The sequence below is a fragment of the Nansenia antarctica genome (genome assembly GCF_963989245.1).
Source record: "Nansenia antarctica genome assembly, chromosome: 4".
In the NCBI taxonomy this organism is placed as follows: Eukaryota; Metazoa; Chordata; class Actinopteri; order Argentiniformes; family Microstomatidae; genus Nansenia; species Nansenia antarctica.
In genome coordinates, this window is record NC_137689.1 from 38,975,176 (window position 1) to 39,001,560 (window position 26,385).

Below are 26,385 nucleotides of genomic sequence, written 5' to 3' on the forward strand. Positions count from 1 at the left end.
AGGTTTAGCAATGAAATCAGCGGCTAACTTTAGAAACTGAGGTTCTAAACGATCTGGGCCTGTGGATATCGTAATATCCAGAGAAAGGAGGGAGGAGGGAGGAGAGCTCTATAGACTTCTTCCACGGTGAACAATGTAAAACAAAAAGGCTGACCAGCAGGTTTGAGACCAGCATCTGGAGCAGAAGGCACTGCAGCTGGGGCTGGTGAGTCAGTTTGGGGAGAAGAACTAGAAGCAGGGAGCAGAGGCAGTAAAATGCTTGTTAAAACAGTCAAGCATGGAAGCCCTATCAGATACAGTGGTGTCATTGTAAACAATGCTGTGTGGGAGGTCACTAGGATTCTCATTGGTTGATATGGATTTAATCACCTTCCAGAATTTTTGGGGGTCATTAACATTTTCTGTTGTTGTCGAGAGATAGAAGTCAGATTTGGCTTTTTTGATCAGAAAAGTAAAGCGATTTCTGAGTTGCCTGAAAGTGAGCCAAGCAGCCTCAGACCCGGTGTTTCTGGCTGGAGCCCAAGCAGCAAGATTTCTATTTCGCAAAAGGTCAGATAGCTCAGGCGTGAATCATGGGTTATCTCTTCCCTTTGACTTCATACCTCCTGAAGGTATCTACAGAGAGGTTGACTTCATACCTCCTGAAGGTATCTACAGAGAGGTTGGGCCCCTTCAGAAGTGGATGTGTAAATGAACCCTGGTTGATAGCTTACCTCGGGGAAGAGGAGACTAGAGCGGGTCCAGCCTCTTGGTCCTGGAAGTTGGTACCTTGTTGCAAGGTAAGAGCACATATTGCTAGCCTACAGAGCACTGTTATTCTGTCACCAACTGGCCTGGTCTTAAAGCATTGTTCTTTTTTTTATGACTTGTTTAATCAATTGATAGTGTGAAACGTATAAATTGTGATTGAATTTTCTATGATACTACTGATGACGTGTCAGGGTCTTGAAAGGTGGTCCCATTTCATAGGGGAAGATTCAACCTCTACCCCTTGTAACTCTGTTCCGAGCGGCAAGCCGAAAAGCGAGTGGCACTCGAAAACGAGGGGTAGGGGTAAAAATAAGAAATGGGAATCAAACAACCATTGAGAACTCAACAAAAAATTACACATAGGAAAATAATCTTTATTTTGTTGTATTAAGCATGCTTATATAAACTTGATATGAGCTCCCTTTTGAACATTTAATTTTAGCTGTGGTAGGTTATGTAGATCAGTGGAATAATTATGTATTGGAATAATAATTATTTTGCCTCTTCAGCGACAAGGGACCCCCTAAATACTGAGACAAAATGCCCAAAAATTCTTAAAAAGGGTCACACCTCCCAATACTCATGAATTTAATCTTATTTTGCCAAAGTTTGAAAGCTTAAGATTGTGAGGTTTAATGAAGCAATACATTAATTGATATCACCGAAGTATGACAACCACCCTGAGTACACTCAACACAAGAACATTCCTTAAACATTGCAATGACACTCCTGTAGTGTTTCTGTACACATCAGAGTAAAGATCTATTTTAAGCATTTTTTAAGAAACTCCTTGAAGGTACTGTGATGTGGATCATAGAAAGATGCAGGGCTTCAGTCTGGAACAGTACTGCAGTGCTTTTCCATCTTGATATGCTGTACACAAAATGTATTGTGCCTTGAGTTTATGACGTTTCATCTGAAAGCTTAAAGACAGAATTTTAAGTTAGACGGAATTGAAAATACTGGATTGTTTTCATGTATGCCATTAGCCAACATGTTTAGATAGGTATGAAGGCAACACTGTATTGTACAGCATAGGTCTTAATGATCAATAATAATGGTCATAATGTCAACATAATTTCAACAGCCTTTTCTCACCACTTTGACTGGTAAGCTAATATGACTGTGGAAATGTAACCACTATAAAATGCAAAGGTTGGTGCAAGAACTGACAGTTTATGAGAACAACATAATAGTTTTACGTACTGTATATGTTTCAGCTATAAGTCGCTGCTTATGAACTGATCATCTGAGACTTTGTTTTGGTCTGAGTATGTTGTGAGTCTGTTTGTCTCACTATGAGCAACCCATCACTAACGTCTGGTTGTTGTTTCTACATCTTAATTTGAGTGAGTGAGTCACTACAGTAGAGTTAAGAGTTGTTGTTCTGAACAACCTAGTCTCTCGCTCTTCCATCAACAGCCCTGGTGGGAAACAGTCGCCAGAATGACAACGTCCAACAACATTGTCACCTCCAGGCCTCCCTCCCCCTACTAGCCTCTCTTGGGTGAGATCGTATCCCTAGAGTAACTGGCTGACTGTGGCTTGAACCTCCACTCTCCCCTGGCTACAACAGCCTTTTTACTATTGTATCCTACAAAGACAAAGGTATTAATTCTGAAATCATGTGATTTTATTTTTTTTACATTTGAGTGTTTGAGCTAACTCTGGAAGTGCCACAACCAATACGGTGAATGCATTCTTTCACACTTTCTTTCACTTGGAATGTGTCTAGTAAGATGTGTGGATGGTAGAGGGAATACAGCTCTATACAACAATAAGATGTGTGGATGGTAGAGGGAATACAGCTCTATACAACAGGGAAACAGCTCTGCCCAGACCAGTCCTGAAAGGAGGTATACAACAAGCGTTACAGATAATCATCTATTAGCTATCTGCTAAAACTCCAAACCCTCCTACGGTAAAACTATATTCCTCAGGGCAGTTGCTTAGCTAGACTCTCTCAGTTACTTGAACTGAAGCATAACACAATGTTTCCTGCATTCTTTACCCCATGTTGGTGGGCAAGCCAAAACAGTTGTTGATTGCTGCTCAAGGTTTATGAAGAAAACAAAGTTGAGAATGATGAGACCGACGGTGCATATTGAGACAGCCATTAGTTTGCATCAACAGAACTCACAGCAGGTCATTATTGGAAAAGAAAAACTTTCACTCACCAATGCAAAGTCGTCTACATAAGTATATTTCTGTTCCTTGTAGAGATTTCGTTTTGCCATGAGTGTCAAGACAATCCAGTCACAAACAACATTCACCTTCAAAGAGTAGAAACATGGAATTACTACAAATATATCATGTTCAAAAGACAACTTTTTTTGTGATGCACGAGCAGAGCCAATGACAAAGTTCACCACTTTTCATTGCATCACATCAGGAGGTACTTGTGGGTAAACTAATTAACTGTGAGTTACACAACGCAGTGATTCAGATGGTCAACTTCATTGCATCGAGAGAACTAAATCACTGGCTGTTTAACAAGCTGGTGGGGGAGTACACGACAGAGTGCAGGGTTACACCCTATTGTAGTGCAACAACATTTCAGTGTGTGACTTATTTCAGCTCGTGCCACCATACAGTAGCATCCAGTCATTTGGGAACAAGTCTTTTTGAGCGTGGCCGTGGGCTATCACAAAGCAAAATCTCTCAGGGGCGAGTTCATCCATTGAAAAGTTCAGCACAAGCTCTTCATATACATAGGGCCGGTTTCACAGACAAGGCTTAAGCCTAGTCCTGGACTAAATCACACTTTCAATGTAAAATCTCCATTGAAGATGCTTTTTAGTCCAGGATTAGGCTTAAGCCTTGTCTGTGAAACTGGCCCATAGTCTCTTGGTTACACTACTGCAGGCAACCATACATCAAGCTTGCTTACAAGGCTAGACCGCTAGCTCATCTAGGCATGTCTGACCATGTGTCAATCCTCCTGATCCCAGCCTACACTACCATGAGGAAAAGTGCTCCCATCACCACTAAGACTGTCAGAACCTGGCCAGCAGGGTCCGCTCCACTGCAGATCTGCCTGAATGAGACCTCATGGCAGGAATATGAGCATGAGGACCTGGAACAGTTCACGTCGTCGGTTCTGAACCACATAGTGAACTGCACCAACTCAGTCACCGTGGACAAACGGGTCCGGGTCTACCCCAACACGAAGCCATGGATGACTGGGAAGGTCCAAAAACTGATCAATGAGAGGGACAACGCCTTCGCAGGGAAGGGCACACTGCTGTACAGCACCACCAGGGCTAACCTAAAGCGCGGCATCCGGGAGGCCAAGGCAGACCACAGAGAGAAGATTGAGGAATGCTTCCTGAGCAACGACTCCAGGCGGGTGTGGCAGGGGGTTCAGCACATGACAAACTTCAGAGCCAACAGGCTCACAGCCGCAGAGGACGACCCCCTGCTGGCGGAAAAGCTGAACTCCTTCTACGCCCGGTTCGACGAGGGGCGAACGGAGGTAACCACAACACAAACACCACTCTCTCCAGCTCTCAGCAGCCTCACCCTCACAGAGCATGAAGTGAGACGCGTGCTGAAGGCGGTGGACCCCAGGAAAGCCTCAGGGCCGGATGGCGTCCTGGGACGGGTGCTGAGGGACTGCGCCGACCAGCTGGCCGGGGTTTTCACCAACATCTTCAACCAGTCCCTGTCCCAGACCACCATCCCACCCTGCCTGAAAACCTCAACTATCATCCCAGTCCCGAAGAAAAGCACGGTGAGCTGCCTAAACGACTACCGCCCGGTGGCACTCACACCAATCATCATGAAGTGCTTCGAGAAACTAGTCCGGGCCCACATACTCACACGCCTCCCGCCCAACCTGGATCCATACCAGTTCGCCTACAGAGCCCACAGGTCCACAGAGGACGCCATCGCGACGACTCTCCACTCCACTCTATCCCACCTGGAGAGGGGAAACAGCTACGCGAGACTGCTCTTTGTGGACTTCAGCTCTGCCTTCAACACCATCCTTCCAGACAGGCTAGTGACCAAACTACTAGACCTGGGATTATCACACTCTATATGTGCATGGATCAAGGACTTCCTGTCCGACCGCCCCCAGAGGGTGCGGGTGGGCTCCCACACCTCCACAGCCCTCAGACTAAGCACTGGGTCCCCCCAGGGCTGCGTGCTAAGCCCCATCCTCTACAACCTCTACACCTACGACTTCACCCCCGTCCACCCCAGCAACTCCATCGTAAAGTTTGCAGACGACACCACCGTGGTGGGCTGCATCTCGGGGGGGGACGAGGCGGCGTACAGGGATGAGGTAGAGCAGCTGAGCAAGCTGTGCAAGGTTAACAACCTGCTGCTGAACCAGTCAAAGGAAGGGACCCAGGAAATCATCGTGGACTTCAGGAGGAAAAAATCTGAGGTCCAGCCCCTGCTCATCGACGGAGGGAGTGTGGAGAGAGTCTCAACCCTCCGATTCCTGGGGGTGCACATACAGGATGACCTGTCCTGGAAGAACAACACAGCAGCCATCATCAAGAAGGCACAACAGCGGCTCTTCTTCCTGAGAGTCCTCAGGAAGGACCACACCAGACAGGAGATACTGGTGGCCTTCTACCGCTGCGCAGTGGAGAGCATCCTCACCTACTGCATCTGCAACTGGTTCTCCAGCTGCACAGCCGCAGAGAGGAATGCGCTACAGAGAGTCGTGAGAACGGCCCAGAAGATCACCGGCGCCCCCCTCCCCTCTCTGGAAGAGCTGTACAACACACGCTGCCTCAGGAAGGCCTCCAAGATCTCCAGAGACCCATCCCACCCTGGGTACGAACACTTTGCTCGGCTGCCCTCGAACAGGCGGTACAGGACCATGTTCGCAAGGACAAACAGACTGAAGCTCAGCTTCTACCCCAGGGCCATCCAGGCCCTGAACACAGCAAAGACCTAGGTTCTGGGCCCTGGACAGTCTGGACGAATTGATGGCAGCTGCTGGATTGAAAAATCAGGTGTAGTGCTGAGGCACAAATGTGTACATTTCAAGCCTGCAAACTGCGACACTTTAGATGAATGTGCAATAACACTATGTGCAATATGACAACCCTAGGGTACATAAGGTTGCAGAGAAATAGGAAATGTTAGAATAGGTATAGCATAGCATAGAGTACAGCACAGTGTTTTATCTGTACAGTATAGTATAGTGGATAGTGTACATAGCCTTTATTTATGTAAACCAGCTCCTTTCCCTTCTTGTTTTTTTAGTTTTTTTTTCTTTCCTAGCACCAGGGGAGCCCCCCCTCCCAAATTTCGTTGTTTGGTACCTGTACTACATCAATGACAATAAAGACCATTCGTTCATTCATTCACATAAACTCAAAGGAAAAGAAAACTAGAAAAATAAGTTCCAAAAGAAACTTTGTGGCCTTGCAAAGTTTTCTTTTGGTAGTAGAAGTTTAAAGATGGTTTTGACGATAGATAGAAAGATTTGCTGGGTAGTTGAATGAAAGCCAGATTGATAGATAGGATGATCTTTGGGTAGTTCAGGGGCTTTAGTGATTGACTTTGGTGTATTTGAATACTACGTCTTCTCTACTCATTTTGCTTCAACTATGTATTTAACTTTTGATGAGACATTCTCTTTGTCTGTGAGTGAAGTCATATGCACGTGTTGTGTTCAGGAGGAGTTTTACTCCTTCATGTTATCTGGTGGGACCCGGGAGAGGTTGTGGTGTTGCAGGGGAGGATGAGACAGGGAGAAGTAGCTCATTAGTTGGTCAAGGTCTCACATCTGCACTTCAAGAAATTGATCTACGGTAAACAGCTCACTGTTGATTTGAAGCCCAAACCCTTTTATAGTTTTTTAATACAATAGGCTTATTTTGATTCCTTCCATAAGCAAATACCAATCTGTGCAACGCTAAATCTGACATAGAACCAGGTGAATGCACTGGAGCATTGTGCCTTGTTTGCTGCTTTTGTGCCTGTTTTATCTGTGCCTGTCTTGATAATAAAAAACGTAATCTTGTACTCCACCATCATTACTGATCACTAGTCCTTCAATGTATATATATGTATATGTATATGTATATGTGTATATATGTATGTATGTAGGATTCTTAATAGGACTGGTTGTTAAAATCCCTAAATATTCAGCACAACAATTGATGTGTATATGAGTAGTGGGTAGAGAGTTGGATAGTAGAAATAAAATAATAATTCACCTAATCAAAGTCTTTTTTGTAGGCCGTGATCTTAACAGGTGACACTAGGCTATGCATCATTTCAGAGATTTAAACATTTTGGACACTTTTAATCCAAAGCGATTTACAATTACGAATGACTAATTACAGGGACATTCCCCCTGGAGTAACTGAAGGCTAAGTGCCTCACTCAAGGGCACACTAGCGGTGGTGATTCAGGCATTTGAACTCACAACCTTCCGATCACCAGTCCAGCTCACTATCCACTAGACCACTACTACCCATATTATATAATTATTATTATTCATTATTATTAAATTAAATTAAAAATAATTATATAAAGGTTTCTCAATTCCTATTCAGTCAGAGTGATTACAGCATCACATGTAGGCGAGAAATATTGGGGAGTGACTGAAACCAAATATCTAAATATAGTATTATAATATTTTATTTATATATTTAAAACAAATTGAGGAAGTTACGCATATTTGAATGTTAATACCCCCAAATCAGCAAGCCGAGAAATCCGTCCTCAGAGTTTTGGGTGGGAACAATAGTTGGTTAACTCCACCCGTGGGTTATCGATAGTGCTAAATCGTATGGACCTACAGTAGATGCAGTATGAATCCCAAAAATCGTGTTGCACCAAATATTTACGGTTCATTATGACAGTGTTTCTCAACTGGTCTGGCTCCACATTTTCCCATGGTCATTAAGTCGCAACCCACTTTTATAGAATTCAAACCAAGCTAATATATTTATAAAAAATTGGCTAGTAAACACTTGCATACAATGTCATCATGACCTTTTTTCCCCCCCATAAATAAATTAAATAGTTAAATACCCAAAAATTAAATACAGCACATTGCTCTACAATAAAATGAACATCATAACGATATATACTGTATATCAGTGGAGGCTCCTCCATAGAGGTGGAGGAGGCCTGGCCTCCCCAATAATTTGAGAGAAGAGAGAGAGATTTAAAAAAGCAATAATTATATTTTTTATCAGACACACAACATACAATTCAGAACAATACTTCATCCCTTTCTAATATTTATCCTGCAGAACAGCACTCATACACGCTTGTGGCGGAAAAAGGTACTACACGGAGGCCTGTCGGAAAGTGGTTTCTCATAGAAGTCAATGTAATGCATTTTTTTTCATGGCAATATGTGATTGGCCAAATCACTGAAAATGGGTGGGAACAGGAGGCCTGGCCTCCGTGTAGTACCTTTTTCCGCCACACGCGTATGAGTGCTGTTCTGCAGGATAAATATTAGAAATGGATGAAGTATTGTTCTGAATTGTATGTTGTGTGTCTGATTAACATAGTGTTTGAGTGCATTTGACATGTCATTGATTGTATGTAGTATGTTGTGGTGAATATGTTGTGAGCCTGAGCAGAAGGGACAATAGCTGCTGCAGGCGGACCAGAGATTCATGCCAATTGTTTTGTTTATTTGATGACCCATTGTGCAGGCAATAAAAGCTGCTTCATCCACCATCCTGAGAGTGTCCCAATCCCTTCAGTACTGCCAAACACAAATTAATAAATTTAAACAAAGACAGATAAGAAGAACAGGGAACATTCCATCGCGAGTGAAGCGAGCAAGCGGAAAAAAAATTGGCCTCCTCAATTCTGGAAGTCACCAGCCTCCACTGCTGTATATATATTGCACCAACAGTGCGACACCCACCGCTACATTTTCGATTAATCCCCCGAAATCCTTCGACTTCACGAGACCGCAGGGATGGGAGACGTGGATCTGGCGTTTTCAACGTTTCCCGAGTGGCAAGCAGCCTTGACGAATCATCTGAAACTAACCAGGTGACTCATCTGAAGCTAACCAGGTGACTCATCTGAAGCTAACCAGGTGACTCATCTGAAGCTAACCAGGTGAATCATCTGAAGCTAACCAGGTGAATCATCTGAAGCTAACCAGGTGAATCATCTGAAGCTAACCAGGTGAATCATCTGAAGCTAACCAGGTGACTCATCTGAAGCTAACCAGGTGACTCATCTGAAGCTAACCAGGTGAATCATCTGAAGCTAACCAGGTGAATCATCTGAAGCTAACCAGGTGAATACGCTGATCTACTGCACGGGGGATGGAGCAGACGATGTGCTACGTGGGCTAACCCTGACCGACGCGCAGAGGCAGCAGTACAACAGTGTCAGAGACGGTTTCACCAGATTTATTGTGCCGAAGAATTAATTCATGAAGAAGATTAATGAACGGGCCGCGTTCAACCTACGAGTGCAAGGGCCAGCTGAATCTGCGGACGCATTTATCACTGCTTTATATGCGCTGGCTGAAAACATCTGAGTATGGACAGCTACGTGATGAACTGTTGAGAGACAGAATAGTGGTGGGCATAAAGGATGCTGCACTGTCAAAGAAAATGCAAATAGAAAGAAATGTGGATCTGGCTAAAGCCATTAGCATGTCTAGACAAGCTGAGGACATGGAAAGAGAACAAACGGACTTGAGGAGTGAGAGAGAAAATGCCAGCAGAGCTAATGTAGATGCAGTGCAATTTAGAAAGACGATACAGCCAACTAGCAAGCCAAGAGCTACAGAGACACTGGGCGGAGCAGGACACAAGTCATACTCAAATTGTGGGAAATCTCCTACCCACACTAGATTTCAGTGCCCAGCTAAAATTGCAGACTGCCACCACTGTGGTAAAAAGCGGTCACTATGGCAGAGTGTGCAAGTCATCGAGGGCAGTGAGCGCAGTCACAGAGGAGGAAGAGACAATGTTCCTGGGCTTGGTAGATGCGGGTGAGGGAGCGTGGACTGTGGACATTGGAGTGAGACACACACAAGTGGCTTTCAAGATTGACACAGGGGCCGACGTTACTGTGTTACCGGAGCAGGTGTACAGGGACATGACACAAGGTGATACATGCAACCTCACCCCAGGGAGGAAAGCACTCTGCGTCGACCTCTCACCCCTCAACGGCGCAGTGTGCAGAGAAAAGTTTGCCCTTCCCTCGGTGGACCAGACGCTGGGCATGCTGACATCCTTTGGGGTTTGACACCGGAGGAGCACGATGCCAGGGTGCACGCGGTCCTGGAGAAAGCACAGCAGGCAGGCTTCACACAGAATGAGGCCAAATGTGAGTTCAGCAAGTCTGAGATTAAGTTTCTTGGATACATCATATCCGCAGCTGGAGTGGGAACGGACCACAAACCTCTCGTGAGCCTGCTGGGTGAGCAAGCTCTCGACTCCCTCCCACCAAGAATATAGAGGTTCAGGATGCGGCTCATGAGGTACTCGTACACCATCACACATGTCCCGGGGAAGAGCCTCACAGTAGCAGATACACTGTCGCGGGAGCCAAAGGTGGGGAAGGGCTGATGGGGGAGACAAATATCTAAGCAGACTACGTAATGGAGAACTTACCAGCAAGTGATACCTACCTGACAGAGCTGTGGCAGCAGTTGAGTGCCGACAGTGTGTGCTCACAAGTAATGAAGTACTACAGGAAGGGCTGGCGGAGCAACAGCCTGGATGCGATGGTAAGACCATACTGGACAGACAGGGCAGTGCTCAGCACACACAATGGACTGTTACTACGGAGCACAAGGCTCGTTATCCCCTCCTCTCTGAGGAACAGTGTGTTGGAGAAAATACACGAGGGCCACCAGGGGGTAGTAAAGTGTAGAGAACGGGCTAGGCAGGCAGATAAGCGAGCTGAATGAATGAATGAATGGACTTTATTGTCATTGCTACAGTACAGGTACCAAACAACGAAATTTAGGAGGGGTGGCTCCCCTGGTGTTAGGAAAGGAAAAAAAAAAAAACTTTTAGAAAAAGAATAAAATCACAAGAAGGTAAGGAGCTGGTTTACATAAATAAAGGCTATGTACACAATCCACTGTACTATACTGCACAGATAGTCAACTAGGGTTGTCATATTGCACAATAGTATTTTTTCACGTTATTTAAAGTGTCACAGTTTGCAGGCTTGAAATGTACATGTTTGTGCCTCAGCACTACACCTGATTTTTTCAGTCCAGCAGCTGCCATACAATCCGTCCAGACTGTCCAGGGCCCAGAACTTAGGTCTTTGCTGTGTTCAGGGCCTGGACGGCCCTGTGGTAGAAGCAGTTCTTCAGTCTGTTTGTCTTAGCGGCCGGGGTCCTGTACCTCCTTTTCGAGGGCAGCCTGATAAAGTGTACGTGCCCAGAGTGGGTCGGGTCCCTGGAGATCTTGGAGGCCTTCCTGAGACAGCGTGTGTTGTACAGCTCTTCCAGAGAGGGGAGGGGGGCGCCGGTGATCTTCTGTGCTGTTCTCACGACTCTCTGTAGCGCATTTCTCTCCGCTGTTGTGCAGCTGTAGAACCAGTTGCAGATGCCGTAGGTGAGGATGCTCTCCACTGCGCCGCGGTAGAAGGCCACCAGTATTTCCTGCTTGTTGTGTTCTTTCCTGAGGCATCTCAGGGTGTATAGCCGCTGTTGTGCCCTCTTGATGGTGCCTTTTGTGTTGTCCTTCCAGGTCAGGTCATCCCGCATGTGATGTCCCAGGAATCGGAGGGTTGAGACTCTCTCCACGCTCTCTCCGTCGATGAGCAGGGGCTGGATCTCAGACTTTTTCCTCCTGAAGTCTACGATGAATTCCTGGGTCTTTGACTTGTTCAGCAGCAGGTTGTTAACCTTGCACAGCTTGCTCAGTTGCTCTACCTCATCCCTGTACGCCGCCTCGTCCCCCCCCGAGATACATCCCACCACGGTGGTGTCGTCTGCAAACTTTACGATGTAGTTGCTGGGGTGGACGGGGGTGAAGTCGTGGGTGTAGAGGTTGTAGAGGATGGGGCTTAGCACGCAGCCCTGGGGGGACCCAGTGCTGAGGCTGAGGGCTGTGGAGGTGTGGGGGCCCACCCGCACCCTCTGGGGGCGGTCGGTCAGGAAGTCCTTGATCCACGCACATATAGAGTGTGATAGACCCAGGTCTAGTAGTTTGGTCACTAGCCTGTCTGGAAGGATGGTGTTGAAGGCGGAGCTGGTGTTGAACTCAAAGAGCGGGCCGCCAACATGAAAGAGCCTCTCATGCCCTCCAAACTGCCAGACAGGCCATGGCAAAAGCTAGGGGCAGACCTATTCACACTGAGCAACACCAACTACCTGCTAGTAGTGGACTATTCCTCTAGGTACATAGAGATCGCCCAGCTGAGCCCGACACGGTCAGCTGACATTGTCCATTTCTGTATTTTCTTTACCATTGTAACACGTAAAGCTGAAAGCAATGCTGAACGTGTTGTTAAAAAACGTTATCTTACCCCTGCAGTGGCTGAGAATTTCAAAGCTTTAATGAACAGTAATCACACAACTCCCACGTTGTGTGAAAACGACTTAGTAATTACCTTTAACAATAAAGTAAAAATGGCCCTAGACTCCCTGGCACCTACCAAATTAAAAAAGGTTGGAGCCAAGAGGAGAGCACCATGGCGAAACAGTGAAATAAATCTCCTAAAGAGAACATGTAGGAAAGCTGAGCGCAGATGGAGAAAGAGCAAATTACAGATTGATCAGAATATTTTTAAAGAACATCTATCTGCCTTTAACTTGGCAATGCGAAATGCTAGAAAAAATCACTTCTCAAAGATAATATCTACAAACAAGAATAACCCTAGGGTCTTGTTCTCGACAATTGATTGCCTTGTAAACCCTGCTCCTAAAACTCTAGATGGCGCAGCCTCTGTCACCAAATGCGAGGAATTTGCAGCCCACTTCAGGGATAAGATAACAAATATTAGAATGTGTATTACTCAGGAAAGACTAGGTTTGTGTAGCACCACAGATCCGCCGCCACAGAACATGACTATGAGCATGTTCACCATGATTAGTACGGAAACATTAGGTAAAATTGTGTCACAGCTTAAACCGTCTACGTGTCCTCTTGACCCTATTCCTACCACCTTTTTTAAGGAAATTTTTGAATCTGTGTCTGATGACATACTAGGCATTGTAAATCACTCCCTACTTAAAGGGATATTTCCAGCGGCGCTTAAAACTGCCCTGGTTAGACCCACCCTGAAAAAAAGTAACCTAGATCCTTCTGATCCCAAAAACTGTAGACCAATATCAAATCTCACTTTTCTAAGCAAAATTTTAGAAAAGGCAGCGTATAGACAGCTTCATGAATTCCTAGTCTTAAATAATAGGTATGACCCACTTCAGTCAGGTTTCCGATCATACCACAGCACAGAAACCGCTTTGCTTAAGGTAACAAATGACCTTAGGATAAATGCAGACTCGAAAAAACTCTCGATTCTTGTACTCTTAGACTTAAGTGCAGCCTTTGATACGGTAGACCATTCCATACTTATTGAGAGACTTGAAAACTGGGTTGGCCTCTCAGGTCCGGTCTTGAACTGGTTCAGGACTTACCTGGCTGACCGAGACTACTTTGTAGCCCTTGGTGACCATAAGTCAAAAAATTATAGCACAACCTGTGGAGTTCCCCAGGGGTCCATTTTAGGACCGTTGCTCTTTAGCCTATACATGCTACCCCTCAGTTCTGTTATCAAGAAGCATAGCGTTAACTACCACAGCTATGCTGACGACACTCAGCTTTATATCTCAGTAACTCCCAACGACTACAAGATGATTGACCACCTGATAGATTGTATTGCCGATATTAATATTTGGATGACACAAAACTTTCTCCAACTCAATCAAGAAAAAACAGAGGTATTGATCATTGGCGAGAAAACTGGGAGAGAGAAATTATCTGCACACTTGAAAACACTAGCTCTTAACACTAAGTGTCAGGCCAGGAATCTTGGTGTCATAATTGACTCAGATCTAAATTTTGAAACTCATATTAATAATACTATTAAAACATCCTTTTACCATCTAAGAAACATTACTAAGGTACAATCATTTCTCTCCCAGGCAGACACTGAAAAATTAATGCATGCGTTTGTTACTAGTAGGCTAGATTACTGTAATGCTCTCCTGACAGGTCTCCCCAAAAAAATGATAAATAGACTACAAATGGTTCAAAATGCTGCTGCTCGTGTCCTTACTAGGACCAAACGAAGAGCGCACATCACACCTGTCTTGAGATCACTACACTGGCTCCCGGTCAGTCATAGAATAGACTTTAAGATCCTTTTACTAGTTTATAAATCACTTCACTGTGATGCACCCAATTACATGGTGGACATGCTCATAAGATACACACCAGCTAGACCCCTACGGTCTAGTGGCACGGAACTTTTAATAGTGCCAGAGGCTAGGACAAAGAGATTTGGAGGATCAGCTTTTAGCATATATGCTCCTAGATTGTGGAACACCCTACCTGAGGGCCTGAGGTTGTCTAAAACTCAGGACATTTTTAAGCGTGACCTCAAAACCTACTTATTCAATGTCGCCTTTTGATACTACGGGAGACATTGGACATTATAGAACTAGGATCACTAGGCCATTACACCATACTCGTGTTTTGAGATTTGTGTTGACAGGAAAATGGACCCGGGTGCTGATGAGGCACTCTCAGCTCCAAATAGCACCTAGAGCAGTACTGGAACCGGTACAAGGGTGTACCAGGACCACCATCAGGTTGTATTGCTGTCATCTTTATTGTCTTTATTGTGTTGTTGCATCATAACTATGCCTAAGATTCTCTTTTGGCAGGACCTGTGACCATCCGGATGCAGAACGATGCAAATATAACACTAAATTTATGGACAGAGTGTACGCCGATAATATGCAAGGAATTTTTCCTGGATACATGGTGTACAGGTTTTTGCCCTTGCTTGCTTGCTTTGTGCCGGTGGTCCTTGGCCTCCCCTTGGGGACCGCTGGGTACTGGTAGGCAAACTGGCTAGTAGTCGCTCTATTGGTAGAGGGCTGCAAGGGAATTTTTTTTTCCTGGCTACATAGTATACAGGTTTTTACTTTTGCCTGCTCGCGGCTCTGTCAGTATTGATTGATTGACTGATTGACTGAACATTTTCATTGTGTAAAGCGCATTGAGTTGCATCTTGTAAGAAATGCGCTATACAAATAAAATTTGATTTGATTTGATTTGATTGTGGTGCACCTGAAGTCTATGTGTGCGAGGCATAACATTCCAGAGATGCTAGTCACAGACAACAGGCCTCTGTTCTCAGGCGCAGGCATGAAAGTCTTTGCAGCAGCTCCAAGTATCCACAAAGCAACGGCGAGGCTGAGCGGGCCGTTCAAAGGGTAAAAAATATGCTGAAAAAAGGCAGTGGACCCCTACCGGGCGCTGCTTGCATACAGAGCTACACCGCTGAGCAATGGCTACAGCCCGACCCAGTTGCTCATGGGGCGCCGCCTGCGTACCACCCTGCCAACCACCCTGCCAACCACCCTGCCAACCCTTCCTGCTGTGCTGATCCATCCCAGATCTGTGGAGGGTCCAGTGCAGGGACAGTGAGAGGAGGTGGATGGACGCAAGCAACTACGACCAAAGTCACTTTACGACCTTCCCAGCCTGGCAGCAGGAGACCAAGTATGGATCACCGACACCAAGACACCTGGCACAGTGACGTCAGAACATCCCATGCTGAGGTCACATGGGTCACGTATTCAGTGATGATCTTCATGCTTCTCTGGGAAGTAGTTGTGAAACCGAGCATGCAGTTTAGTGTTTTACGATGTTGCACAATAAGGGCTGGTCGGATTTTTTTATTTTTTTTAACCTCTATTACAACCATTTAGTTATTTCAGTGGCAAAGTCTTTTGCTGCAAAATGTATGTTAGTTGAAATAGGGTGATATTCTGTACCAGACCATGATCATTTACAGGCACCCACATTCTGGTAACTTATTGTTACTAAGAATGTATTTATGTTATATTTCCCAAGGATCCTGAGTCAACAAGATGTTTAAAAATGTTAAAGCAGGATCATACAATATCCTAGGAATACAATTTTCTTTTCACCAGGAATTGTACTATAAATAGTATTAAACCTACCAAGCGAAGGAAAGCAAGTCCAGCACCAATGTTCAGCAGTGTTGGTACAATGTCGAATCTTCCAGCCTGAAGCAAAGGCATTTGATCAAATAAAAGTGATTGGATAACAACAACAACAACAACAACAAGGCTTTCATTGGTTTGGCCAACTTTAACATCAATATTGTATGTTGCCGAAACTGAAATGAATAAGTACTGTCAAACCAATTCCTTTAGCAATGTAAAAGATACATCTCTACACATAAGAACATGTCCTACACCCATTTCATACTTATCAACTAAGAATCAACTAAGAATTATCCGATCCCAAATAGGGTTACAAAATTCCAGTACATTTAGGACACACTACATGGTAGTTTACTGAACATTTTGGAAATCTATGGAAACTGACAATTTGTCTTAGAATACTGCTATGCAAATGTTCATATTCCTGTGCCCATGTCGTCGAAGAGTTACTTAAGTGGGTAGTACTTAGAATGTTGTTAGTTTTGCTAAATCAGAATTCAAAATCACTCATTCGCAATAGTAGTATCATATCTAAGTTGACTATGATGGTCACTCAACACCAACTATATTCATGTTTTATTCCTGACATTGTTGTTCCCCTTTTCCTTGCTAGAAAAAATGTGTATAAAAAAGCAAACACCTTTTTTGCGTCTGAATCCACTACGGGTTTCAGATGTACTTTTTGCTGGTTTAGGACTCTTTATGAAGCAGGGGAGTGCCATGGTATCAGTTCTCTTTAATTAACTTCACTTTCAAGTAATATCGAAACTTTGTTGTGGCTCTGAGATAACGTAGATGCAAAGGTCAGACTTTAATGAGGCACTCTGATCTCAAATGTCTTGTAGTGTGTCATTACCTTAAATGTCTAATCTGTGGCATTACCCTCCTGGAGGTCTCAAAGTCTTTTTTGTCGGCTGTGATCTTAACAGGTGACACAAAGCCACCATATTTAGATGTCAAACATATGGGGTCAAAGTAATGATCCTAGTTGCAGTGACTTCTGGCTCATACATTCTCCTCTATCCTCCTTAAAGTGGACACCTGCTATGTTGAGATTATCTGAGTTATGGATAACAGTACTGACAGTGAATGAGATCTACAGATGTGAAATCCACATTTAAACATATTCATCTTTGGTTTTGAACTATGTAAGTAAATGTAAGTAAAAAGCATAAACAATGGCATTTGTTTTGTTCCAGTGGGAGCTCACCTGACCAAACACCAGGACATCAAAGCGTATTCCGAACCCTTTGATTAGTGTTCTTGTCTCCTCATTGGCAGCATTTTTGTAGTATTTAGCAAATCTGTGGGAAAGCAACATTGTTAATAAATGAATGAATGAATGAGTGAATGAATCTTTTATTTCGAACATGATTTAAAATAATAAAAGAACAAATAACGAATATGAAGAGTACAGGCCTATCAATGTTCGAAAGGGAGTAGGATGAAACCTAAGCTTATCCTGTCCTACCCCTATCAGTCACTCTCAAGTGAGAACAATAATACTTCAATTATATAATCCAGTTAATTAATTAATAAGTATCAACAGTACTAATAGTTTTTCATTCTTAATATTAAACAACACAAAATAAATAAATAATTAAGTAATGATGGATTGAGAGAGGCCATACTAACCCTAACCCTAGTGAAATTGCACTCTAGACAGAGACAGACAATCAAAAGGTGTCTGAGTGCTCAGACCTAGGTTAGATACTCTGGTCAGACCTAGGTTAGATACTCTGGTCAGACCTAGGTTAGATACTCTGGTCAGACCTAGGTTAGATACTCTGGTCAGACCCAGGTTAGATATTCTGGTCAGACCTAGGTTAGACCCAGGTCAGACCTAGGTTAGATACTCTGGTCAGACCTAGGTTAGATACTCTGGTCAGACCCAGGTTAGATACTCTGGTCAGACCCAGGTTAGATATTCTGGTCAGACCTAGGTTAGACCCAGGTTAGATACTCTGGTCAGACCTAGGTTAGATACTCTGGTCAGACCCAGGTTAGATACTCTGGTCAGACCTAGGTTAGATACTCTGGTCAGACCCAGGTTAGATACTCTGGTCAGACCCAGGTTAGATACTCTGGTCAGACCCAGGTTAGATACTCTGGTCAGACCCAGGTTAGATACTCTGGTCAGACCCAGGTTAGATACTCTGGTCAGACCTAGGTTAGACCCAGGTCAGAGTTCAGAGGTCAGACCTAGGTTAGATACTCTGGTCAGACCCAGGTTAGATACTCTGGTCAGACCCAGGTTAGATACTCTGGTCAGACCTAGGTTAGACCCAGGTCAGAGTTCAGAGGTCAGACCCAGGTTAGATACTCTGGTCAGACCCAGGTTAGATACTCTGGTCAGACCTAGGTTAGACCCAGGTCAGAGTTCAGAGGTCAGACCTAGGTTAGATACTCTGGTCAGACCCAGGTTAGATACTCTGGTCAGACCTAGGTTAGATACTCTGGTCAGACCCAGGTTAGATACTCTGGTCAGACCTAGGTTAGACCCAGGTCAGAGTTCAGAGGTCAGACCTAGGTTAGATACTCTGGTCAGACCCAGGTTAGATACTCTGGTCAGACCCAGGTTAGATACTCTGGTCAGACCTAGGTTAGACCCAGGTCAGAGTTCAGAGGTCAGACCTAGGTTAGATACTCTGGTCAGACCGAGGTTGACAAGATACTCTGTAGTTCCCCAAAGTTAGCAAAAAACCAAAGGTCAGTTGTCTCGTACGTCCATCATCCCATTTAACACACGAGAACTGACAAAGTAATTGCAGAAACTGTTTCTCTATCAATGTGTGCACCATAGAAATGAGTGTGTTCAGCCTACCACTCAAAAGATATCCAATCAGTGGTTGCTCCCTGACTCTGCTGCTTGGCCTGGGAATTCTTGCTTTCTAGCAGATGTACTACATGTAAAAGGCAGACTGTTTGTACAGAGGGGTGTACTAACACAAATATTTAAGGCCAGATGATATAGTCTGTTCCTCCCCCCCCCCTGCTCCCTGGTCACTCTACTCAGTGCCCAGTGTGCAGGGGTGAAACAAATCCCTGATAATGGGGGACAGGGCCTCAGTATTCAGCCCCGATACCTGAAGTTGTATCCTGGAGCCACATTGTTCTCTGGGTCCTTGTTGTCCAGGCGGCGAAAGGTATACCCAGGCACACACCAACTAGTAGTCATGTCCAGATTACAATTCCAATTGATGTGGATACCCATTACCCCACCCTAGGAAAAGGCAGGCAAGATAAAGGCCCAAGTGATCGAGTGATCATAGAGTTGAGCACAGAAATGTCTGTGCACTAAGTGACACATTTGATTAATCCAAGTTTGTTTACAGGTACAGTGCCTATAGAAAGTAATAAAAAATATATATATAATAAAAATGAATCATAATTATTACTCACGACAGCAAATCCTCCATCGCATACACCCTGAAGATAACTAAATATTCTAAATATCTACTTCTAAAAATGCTAGCAACAATAGCCTAGGAAGTGTAAAAAAGACATTACTTTTTGGTGAAACATTCCTATAACTAACTTTGACTGACATGTATACAAATTGTTTACCATTATGTCACTTTGAACCAGACATTTAAAGTACAATGTCATGAGAGTCTATAAACATGTTTTGGGGAAGGGAAACAGCCACTTACATGGACAGCCATGGTCTGGAAGTCCTCTCCGGCCTCTGTGGTCATGTCTTTGAGTCGGAAGATTGGGCAATCTAGATCAGTGACCCGATTAAATACACAATGTCCTAAGTAGGTCTTGTTAATGTGTGGTAAGATATTTCTTCTGCCGGACCGACAAGAAGAAGAGGAAGGCATCATCTTTGAGTTTGTGTCGCATCATAGGTTTGCAATTCAGCTGATCTATATATGTTTAAAAGAACATGCTATAAGTATTTGTCTTAACACCTATCTATCACCACACAAAATAAAGCAGGAGTTAAAGCTTTCGACTTACTTATTGAAGTTGAATTTGGGATATCGGATACTGTTCTTTATGAGCACAGTGAAGTTCTCTGCGTCTGCCAACATAGGTGGACTGAGGAGAACACAGTAAAAACACATAACATAAGTAGAGAATTCTGGGTAAGAAAAGGAATTTTGAAGAAACATTTCCACCTCTGTACTCCATCGTTCTTACTCAGGGGGTTCCGCAGATATCTCCAGTGGACACCATGCCATGACCTCACATGTCTTCACAGTGTCTGAGTAGTTCACACACCTCCCAGTCTGAACACCTGGAGGGAGGGAGCCAGTTACTTAACATGACATCATCAAAGATAGTATAGGTGTCAAATAGGTCAAACTCATACCATTGCCTCGATTGTCTCTGTAGCCAGCCATGCAGTCTCTGTCTGAGGTGCAATCAAAACCCATGTTTGAAAGCTGAACAGACCATAGAATAAGTTATTATGTTAAGCACTTGACTAGGGTTGCAAAGAGAATATTCTGAGTAAATATCAAAACCTTCTTGGAAACTTTGAAATGTACTACGGAACTTTGAAATGTACTGGAATTGTCTATGCATATAATGGATATTAAAAGCCACAATCAGCCATTGGTGAAACTAGCAAATTGGCTGATCCACCACTTGGGGTAAACAACACGGCACAGTTCAGATTCAGATAACGTTTATTGCCATTATGCATACACGTATAGGAATTTGCTTTGGCATTACAGTAAGTGCGTTTATATTTTTTTCACGTGTATACATGAACAAAAACAAATGCAAAAAACAGGACAACACAGGACAGACAACAGTGCATTGGATAGTGCTACATATATAAAGTGCAGTGCAGACTTGGGGGCGGGAGGGAGGGGGAAGCCAGAGTCATTTATCAGCCTGGCGGCTGAGGGGAAGAAACTGAGCCTGTGGCCTTTACAGTCTTCTGTTTTAGTAACATGAAATAAAGAGACGACAGCTTGTGTTATCTGGTGATTACGTAGGTGTGTGACTTACCTCTGGACAGACTGACTGAGTCTGGTTCTGAGTGACTAGTAGGTTTGTCAACACGAAAAAAGAGCTCTCTTCCTGCAAAAGCCAAAGAATACCACAATAACACAGAATTATCAAAAATGTTTGGACTATTCAAAGCTACAAAGAATTTGATTCAAATGAATGAGTTTGGACTAGGGACAATATTTCTTTAAATGTGCTTCATCTGTCTTAAAGCATTTCTTATTTTTTTTCTAAATTTGTTTTTTCAGATTTCATCCCTTTTTCACCCAATTTGGTAGCCAATTGAACCCAACCTAGCATCCAATTATCCCCTGCCTATTGCGAAGGATCCGCCGCACGACCCCGTGGCCGGCAGTCCCAGAAGAGGCCGCCAGGCAGACTAGCTGACTGGCTCCTCGAGCCCAGCACCTGTTATTCCGGCACCCCGGGGGCGCTGTTGCGCGACGGATCCTTGTCCGGAAATACTCCTATACCGCCCTCGGGAGCGGCCGCCCAATATGCCGCTCCCCGTGTGTGCCCCAGCCATATCCGGATCTGGCGAGCTGGGATTCGAACCCAGTCCCCGGTGGGCAGCATGCACTAGTGGCCAGTGCTTAGACCGCTACACCACCGTGGGGCACTTAAAGCATTTCTATGTAGTAGTGTAAGTTCACACAGGTAAAGTAATAATAGTTGTGGGCGAAGTAATAGTAGTAGAAGTAGTAGTAATAGTAGTGATATAATTATATAATTATAATAATAATAGTACTGGTAATTTTTTATAGATCATGGGGTAATTATATGGGATGGTTATTGTGAGTGAAGGTAGTGGTGAAAAGAGTGTATTGTAAAGAGAAAAGCTTTGAATACTAAGCAACCTGTTGAAATACAGCAGATCAACATACAGCACTATAGCAGCGGGGTATTCCATCAACATCGCTAAAGGAAAATCCAGGCTTATTCTGATAAATCTTTCTAACAATTTAGAAAATCAAAAATAAGCCTGGATTTTCCTTTAGCAACGTTGATGGAATACCCCCCAGGTGTCAAAGCTGTGTGCTGGAAAACCTTGTTAGTGTATGTGAAGTTATGAATGAATGAATGAATGAATGAATGGACTTTTGGACAATTGTCATTGCTACAGTACAGGTACCAAACAACGAAATTTAGGAGGGGTGGCTCCCCTGGTGTTAGGAAAGGAAAAAAAAAAAAAAAAAAACTTTTATAAACAATCACAAGAAGGGAAGGAGCTGGTTTACATAAATAAAGGCTATGTACACTATCCACTGTACTATACTGTACAGATAGACGACTAGGGTTGTCATATTGCACAATAGTATTATTTCACATTTATTTAAAGTGTCACAGTTTGCAGGCTTGAAATGTACATGTTTGTGCCTCAGCACTACACCTGATTTTTTTTTCAGTCCAGCAGCTGCTATCAATCCGTCCAGACTGTCCAGGGCCCAGAACCTAGGTCTTTGCTGTGTTTGCTGTGTTTGCCCTGTGGTAGAAGCTGTTCTTCAGTCTGTTTGTCCTTGCGGCCAGGGTCCTGAACCGCCTTTTCGAGGGCAGCCTGGTAAAGTGTTCGTACCCAGGGTGGGTCGGGTCCCTGGAGATCTTGGAGGCCTTCCTGAGACAGCGTGTGTTGTACAGCTCTTCCAGAGAGGGGAGGGGGGCGCCGGTGATCTTCTGTGCTGTTCTCACGACTCTCTGTAGCGCATTTCTCTCCGCTGTTGTGCAGCTGGAGAACCAGTTGCAGATGCCGTAGGTGAGGATGCTCTCCACTGCGCCGCGGTAGAAGGTCACCAGTATCTCCTGCTTGCTGTGTTCCTTCCTGAGGACTCTCAGGGTGTATAGCCGCTGTTGTGCCCTCTTGATGGTGGCTTTTGTGTTGTCCTTCCAGGTCAGGTCATCCCGCATGTGCATCCCCAGGAATCGGAGGGTTGAGACTCTCTCCACGCTCTCTCCGTCGATGAGCAGGGGCTGGATCTCAGACTTTTTCCTCCTGAAGTCTACGATGATTTCCTGGGTCTTTGACTTGTTAAGCAGCAGGTTGTTAACCTTGCACAGCTTGCTCAGTTGCTCTACCTCATCCCTGTACGCCGCCTCGTCCGTCCCCCGAGATGCATCCCACCACGGTGGTGTCGTCTGCAAACTTTACGATGGAGTTGCTGGGGTGGACGGGGGTGAAGTCGTAGGTGTAGAGGTTGTAGAGGATGGGGTTTAGCACGCAGCCCTGGGGGGACCCAGTGCTGAGTCTGAGGGCTGTGGAGGTGTGGGGGCCCACCCGCACCCTCTGGGGGCAGTCGGTCAGGAAGTCCTTGATCCATGCACATATCGAGTGTGATAGACCCAGGTCTAGTAGTTTAGTCACTAGCCTGTCTGGAAGGATGGTGTTGAAGGCGGAGCTGAAGTCCACAAAGAGCAGTCTCGCGTAGCTGTTTCCCCTCTCCAGGTGGGATAGAGTGGCGTGGAGAGTCGTCGCGATGGCGTCCTCTGTGGACCTGTGGGCTCTGTAGGCGAACTGGTATGGATCCAGGTTGGGCGGGAGGCGTGTGAGTATGTGGGCCCGGACTAGTTTCTCGAAGCACTTCATGATGATTGGTGTGAGTGCCACCGGGCGGTAGTCGTTTAGGGACTTGGATGATAGTTGAGGTTTTCAGGCAGGGTGGGATGGTGGCCTGGGACAGGGACTGGTTGAAGATGTTGGTGAAAACCCCGGCCAGCTGGTCGGCGCAGTCCCTCAGCACCCGTCCCAGGACGCCATCCGGCCCCGAGGCTTTCCTGGGGTCCACCGCCTTCAGCACGCGTCTCACTTCATGCTCTGTGAGGGTGAGGCTGCTGAGAGCTGGAGAGAGTGGTGTTTGTGTTGTGGTTACCTCCGTTCGCCCCTCGTCGAACCGGGCGTAGAAGGTGTTCAGCTTTCCCGCCAGCAGGGGGTCGTCCTCTGCGGCTGTGAGCCTGTTGGCTCTGAAGTTTGTCATCTGCTGAACCCCCTGCCACATCCGCCTGGAGTCGTTGCTCAGGAGGCATTCCTCAATCTTCTCTCTGTGGTCTGCCTTGGCCGCTTTGATTCCGCGCTTTAGGTTAGCCCTGGTGGTGCTGTACAGTATGGTTTGTATGTATGGTTGTATGTATGGTTTGTGCTGCTCAATTTCCAGTCTTTTGCCGCTTTTGACAATCCAGAACTTCTCACTTAGCCTACTGTAAAACAGTTGTTGGTCTTTAATTAGGCTTGGAATTAGTTCCACATACATTCTGCTGTTTTGATTCTAAAACTAAGATTATACAACTGTTAGATCTGACCAAGCATATTGCTTTTAATTGTGTCTCAGTTTTGATTGACGTTAACTGATTTGACAGTGAGGTTTCACCCCATCGAAAGAAGCACGGAGCCTTGACAGAAATCCTTAGAGCAAGTTTACATTTCATTCTTGGAAACGTCTCATGATGACGCTTCGCTTTCTGAGACAATCTCTTAAACTCTGAAAGAGTCAGGAGGCATCACTACTCCCGGTATATACTTCCTATAAACAACAACGACGAAATTAAACAAAACCCCAAATACCCATCCTTTTGCCAAGCACAGTAGCACTTCTACAGACCCAAATGTGCACAAAGCAAAAGTGAAACATGACCAAGAGAGCCCCATACCAAGGAAGGACACCCCCACGGTGCAGCACCCATCCAATCCCCTGAGGGGAAGTGAAGGGTTGTGGTTGTGGTTATTTTACATCGGCCTGTACCTCCTCATCTACGTGTCTTGATACCTGTGGTGGGATGACATAGTCTGCCACATCCCAGATGCGCTGGCCCAAGTCAGAGGTGTTGCTCAGGGCGACGCCCTTCACTTTGGTGGTGACAGAACTCAGGACTGCATCTGTGGCCTGGTAACCTTTGTTCAGCACAAAGACATACCTAAACAGGGGTAATGCAAAGAAGTGATTTGATTATTTGGAGTGTGGGGGGGGGGTTACAGAGGAAAAATAATCATATTTACTTTTATGAGGTGCCATTAACTTAACTAAAGGCCTAATCAGTGGTGTAGTCTAGGTGATACGCAGGACTACGCCGTATACCCACTAGGAAAGGCCAGGAATTTCCATATACCCACTTAAAAATGTGAGGATACCTAACGGCGTTTTGTGACAGAACTTTCACTTTCATTCATAAAATTCACCCAGTCTGTGTTACGAAGCACTTGAATTTTGGACCATTGGGACTGACTATAGCGTCATATACCATCATAGGGGGGACATGAAATATGTCAAAATGCAGCACTATCATGCACAGATCAGCCTTATAACATGTTATTTTTATATATATATATATATATATATATATAACGTTAGACAGGGAGCGCAGATATTTTTTATGGTGTTCCGAAATGAATGATATGAGGCTTGGAGGGAAAAATCACAGTATACCCACTAGAAAACACTAGACTACACCACTGGGCCTAATGTAATGCTAACTTCGGTCCGTTGGAATTCTGCCTGTTGGAGAGAGGGCTGAACTGCTCTTATTTAATTTAAATTATTTGCAACCAAATTCATATATAAAACAACCACAACTTTAAGGGTATTTGTGTAGATGTATGTTGGTTTCACCACATGCTGAATTTACTTTTTATGGTGCTGGGGACCAAAAGTAGCTAATGAGACAGATTAATAATATAATGTCCAATTCAATCGCTTATGTTTAGTATTTGGTCCACAATCCTTAACAATAACTGGCTTCTTCAGTTGTTGTGTTTTGCAGTGTTTTTGCCTAAAATCTTATCCGGAAATGAAATGCATGTTCAACTGGATTTAAATCTGAGGACTGACTCGGCCATTCAATAACCTTTCACTTTTTGGCCCTGAAAAACTCTGTAGTTGGCAGTAGACTATGTTTTGTATGGAGGCATATGCTTGTTCTTGAGCAGACAAGATGTTTATATACACTTCAAAAGACGCTGTAGTGCACATCATCAATTAAGACAAATTAGCCAGTTCTAGTGGCAGCTAGTCTATAGAAACCATAGCACCCCTTCCACCAGTTTCACAGTTGAGGTGGTATGCTGTAAATCTTGGGCCGATGCTTTTTTAATTCAAACTTTCCTCTTGCAAATCACTCTGGTTGGTGTTGATGACAACCTAATCTTATGCCTACACTCTGTTAACATATAATTGTGGTAGCATAATGCATAATAAAGCATAACGTTTGATGCCAATATTGGCGATACTATTCAATATTTTGGAGATTAAATAAAAGTTTAGGTCTACCAAACAGTGACAAAATGCATGGATCAGAAAACAATAACGATCATGTTGTTTAATTCAAATAAAAGAAACAATGTTTACTGTTGTGTAAATACAATGTGTATGTTTTACATACCCGATGATGTAGGCGATCACTAAAGCCTGCGTAAACCTGTGGAGGAGTCCAACCTTAGTGCTCCTGATGACAAGCGTTCTCACTGTTTTATATTCGAAAAAACATTGAGAAAAGGACACACAGCATCCTGTGTCTTTCTTCAACATGTTTGTTTTGTCTTTTTCTAAAACTCTTGT

The 26,385-nt window shown here is 44.5% G+C and overlaps 1 protein-coding gene across 1 annotated transcript; it reads right to left on the reverse strand.

Annotated features, from left to right (window-relative positions):
* Positions 1-1,148: 1,148 nt before the first annotated feature.
* On the reverse strand, positions 1,149-26,359 carry p2rx4a (purinergic receptor P2X, ligand-gated ion channel, 4a). The gene is made up of 12 exons (XM_080530414.1): positions 26,210-26,359; positions 24,601-24,748; positions 20,849-20,920; positions 20,202-20,274; positions 20,030-20,126; positions 19,847-19,927; positions 19,534-19,675; positions 18,967-19,103; positions 17,091-17,184; positions 15,875-15,940; positions 2,928-3,023; positions 1,149-1,673 (listed from the first exon to the last, which is right to left on the reverse strand). Exons 1-12 carry the CDS (start codon positions 26,353-26,355, stop codon positions 1,653-1,655), a joined length of 1,173 nt encoding a protein of 390 aa, XP_080386540.1. The 5' UTR covers positions 26,356-26,359; the 3' UTR covers positions 1,149-1,652.
* Positions 26,360-26,385: the final 26 nt, after the last annotated feature.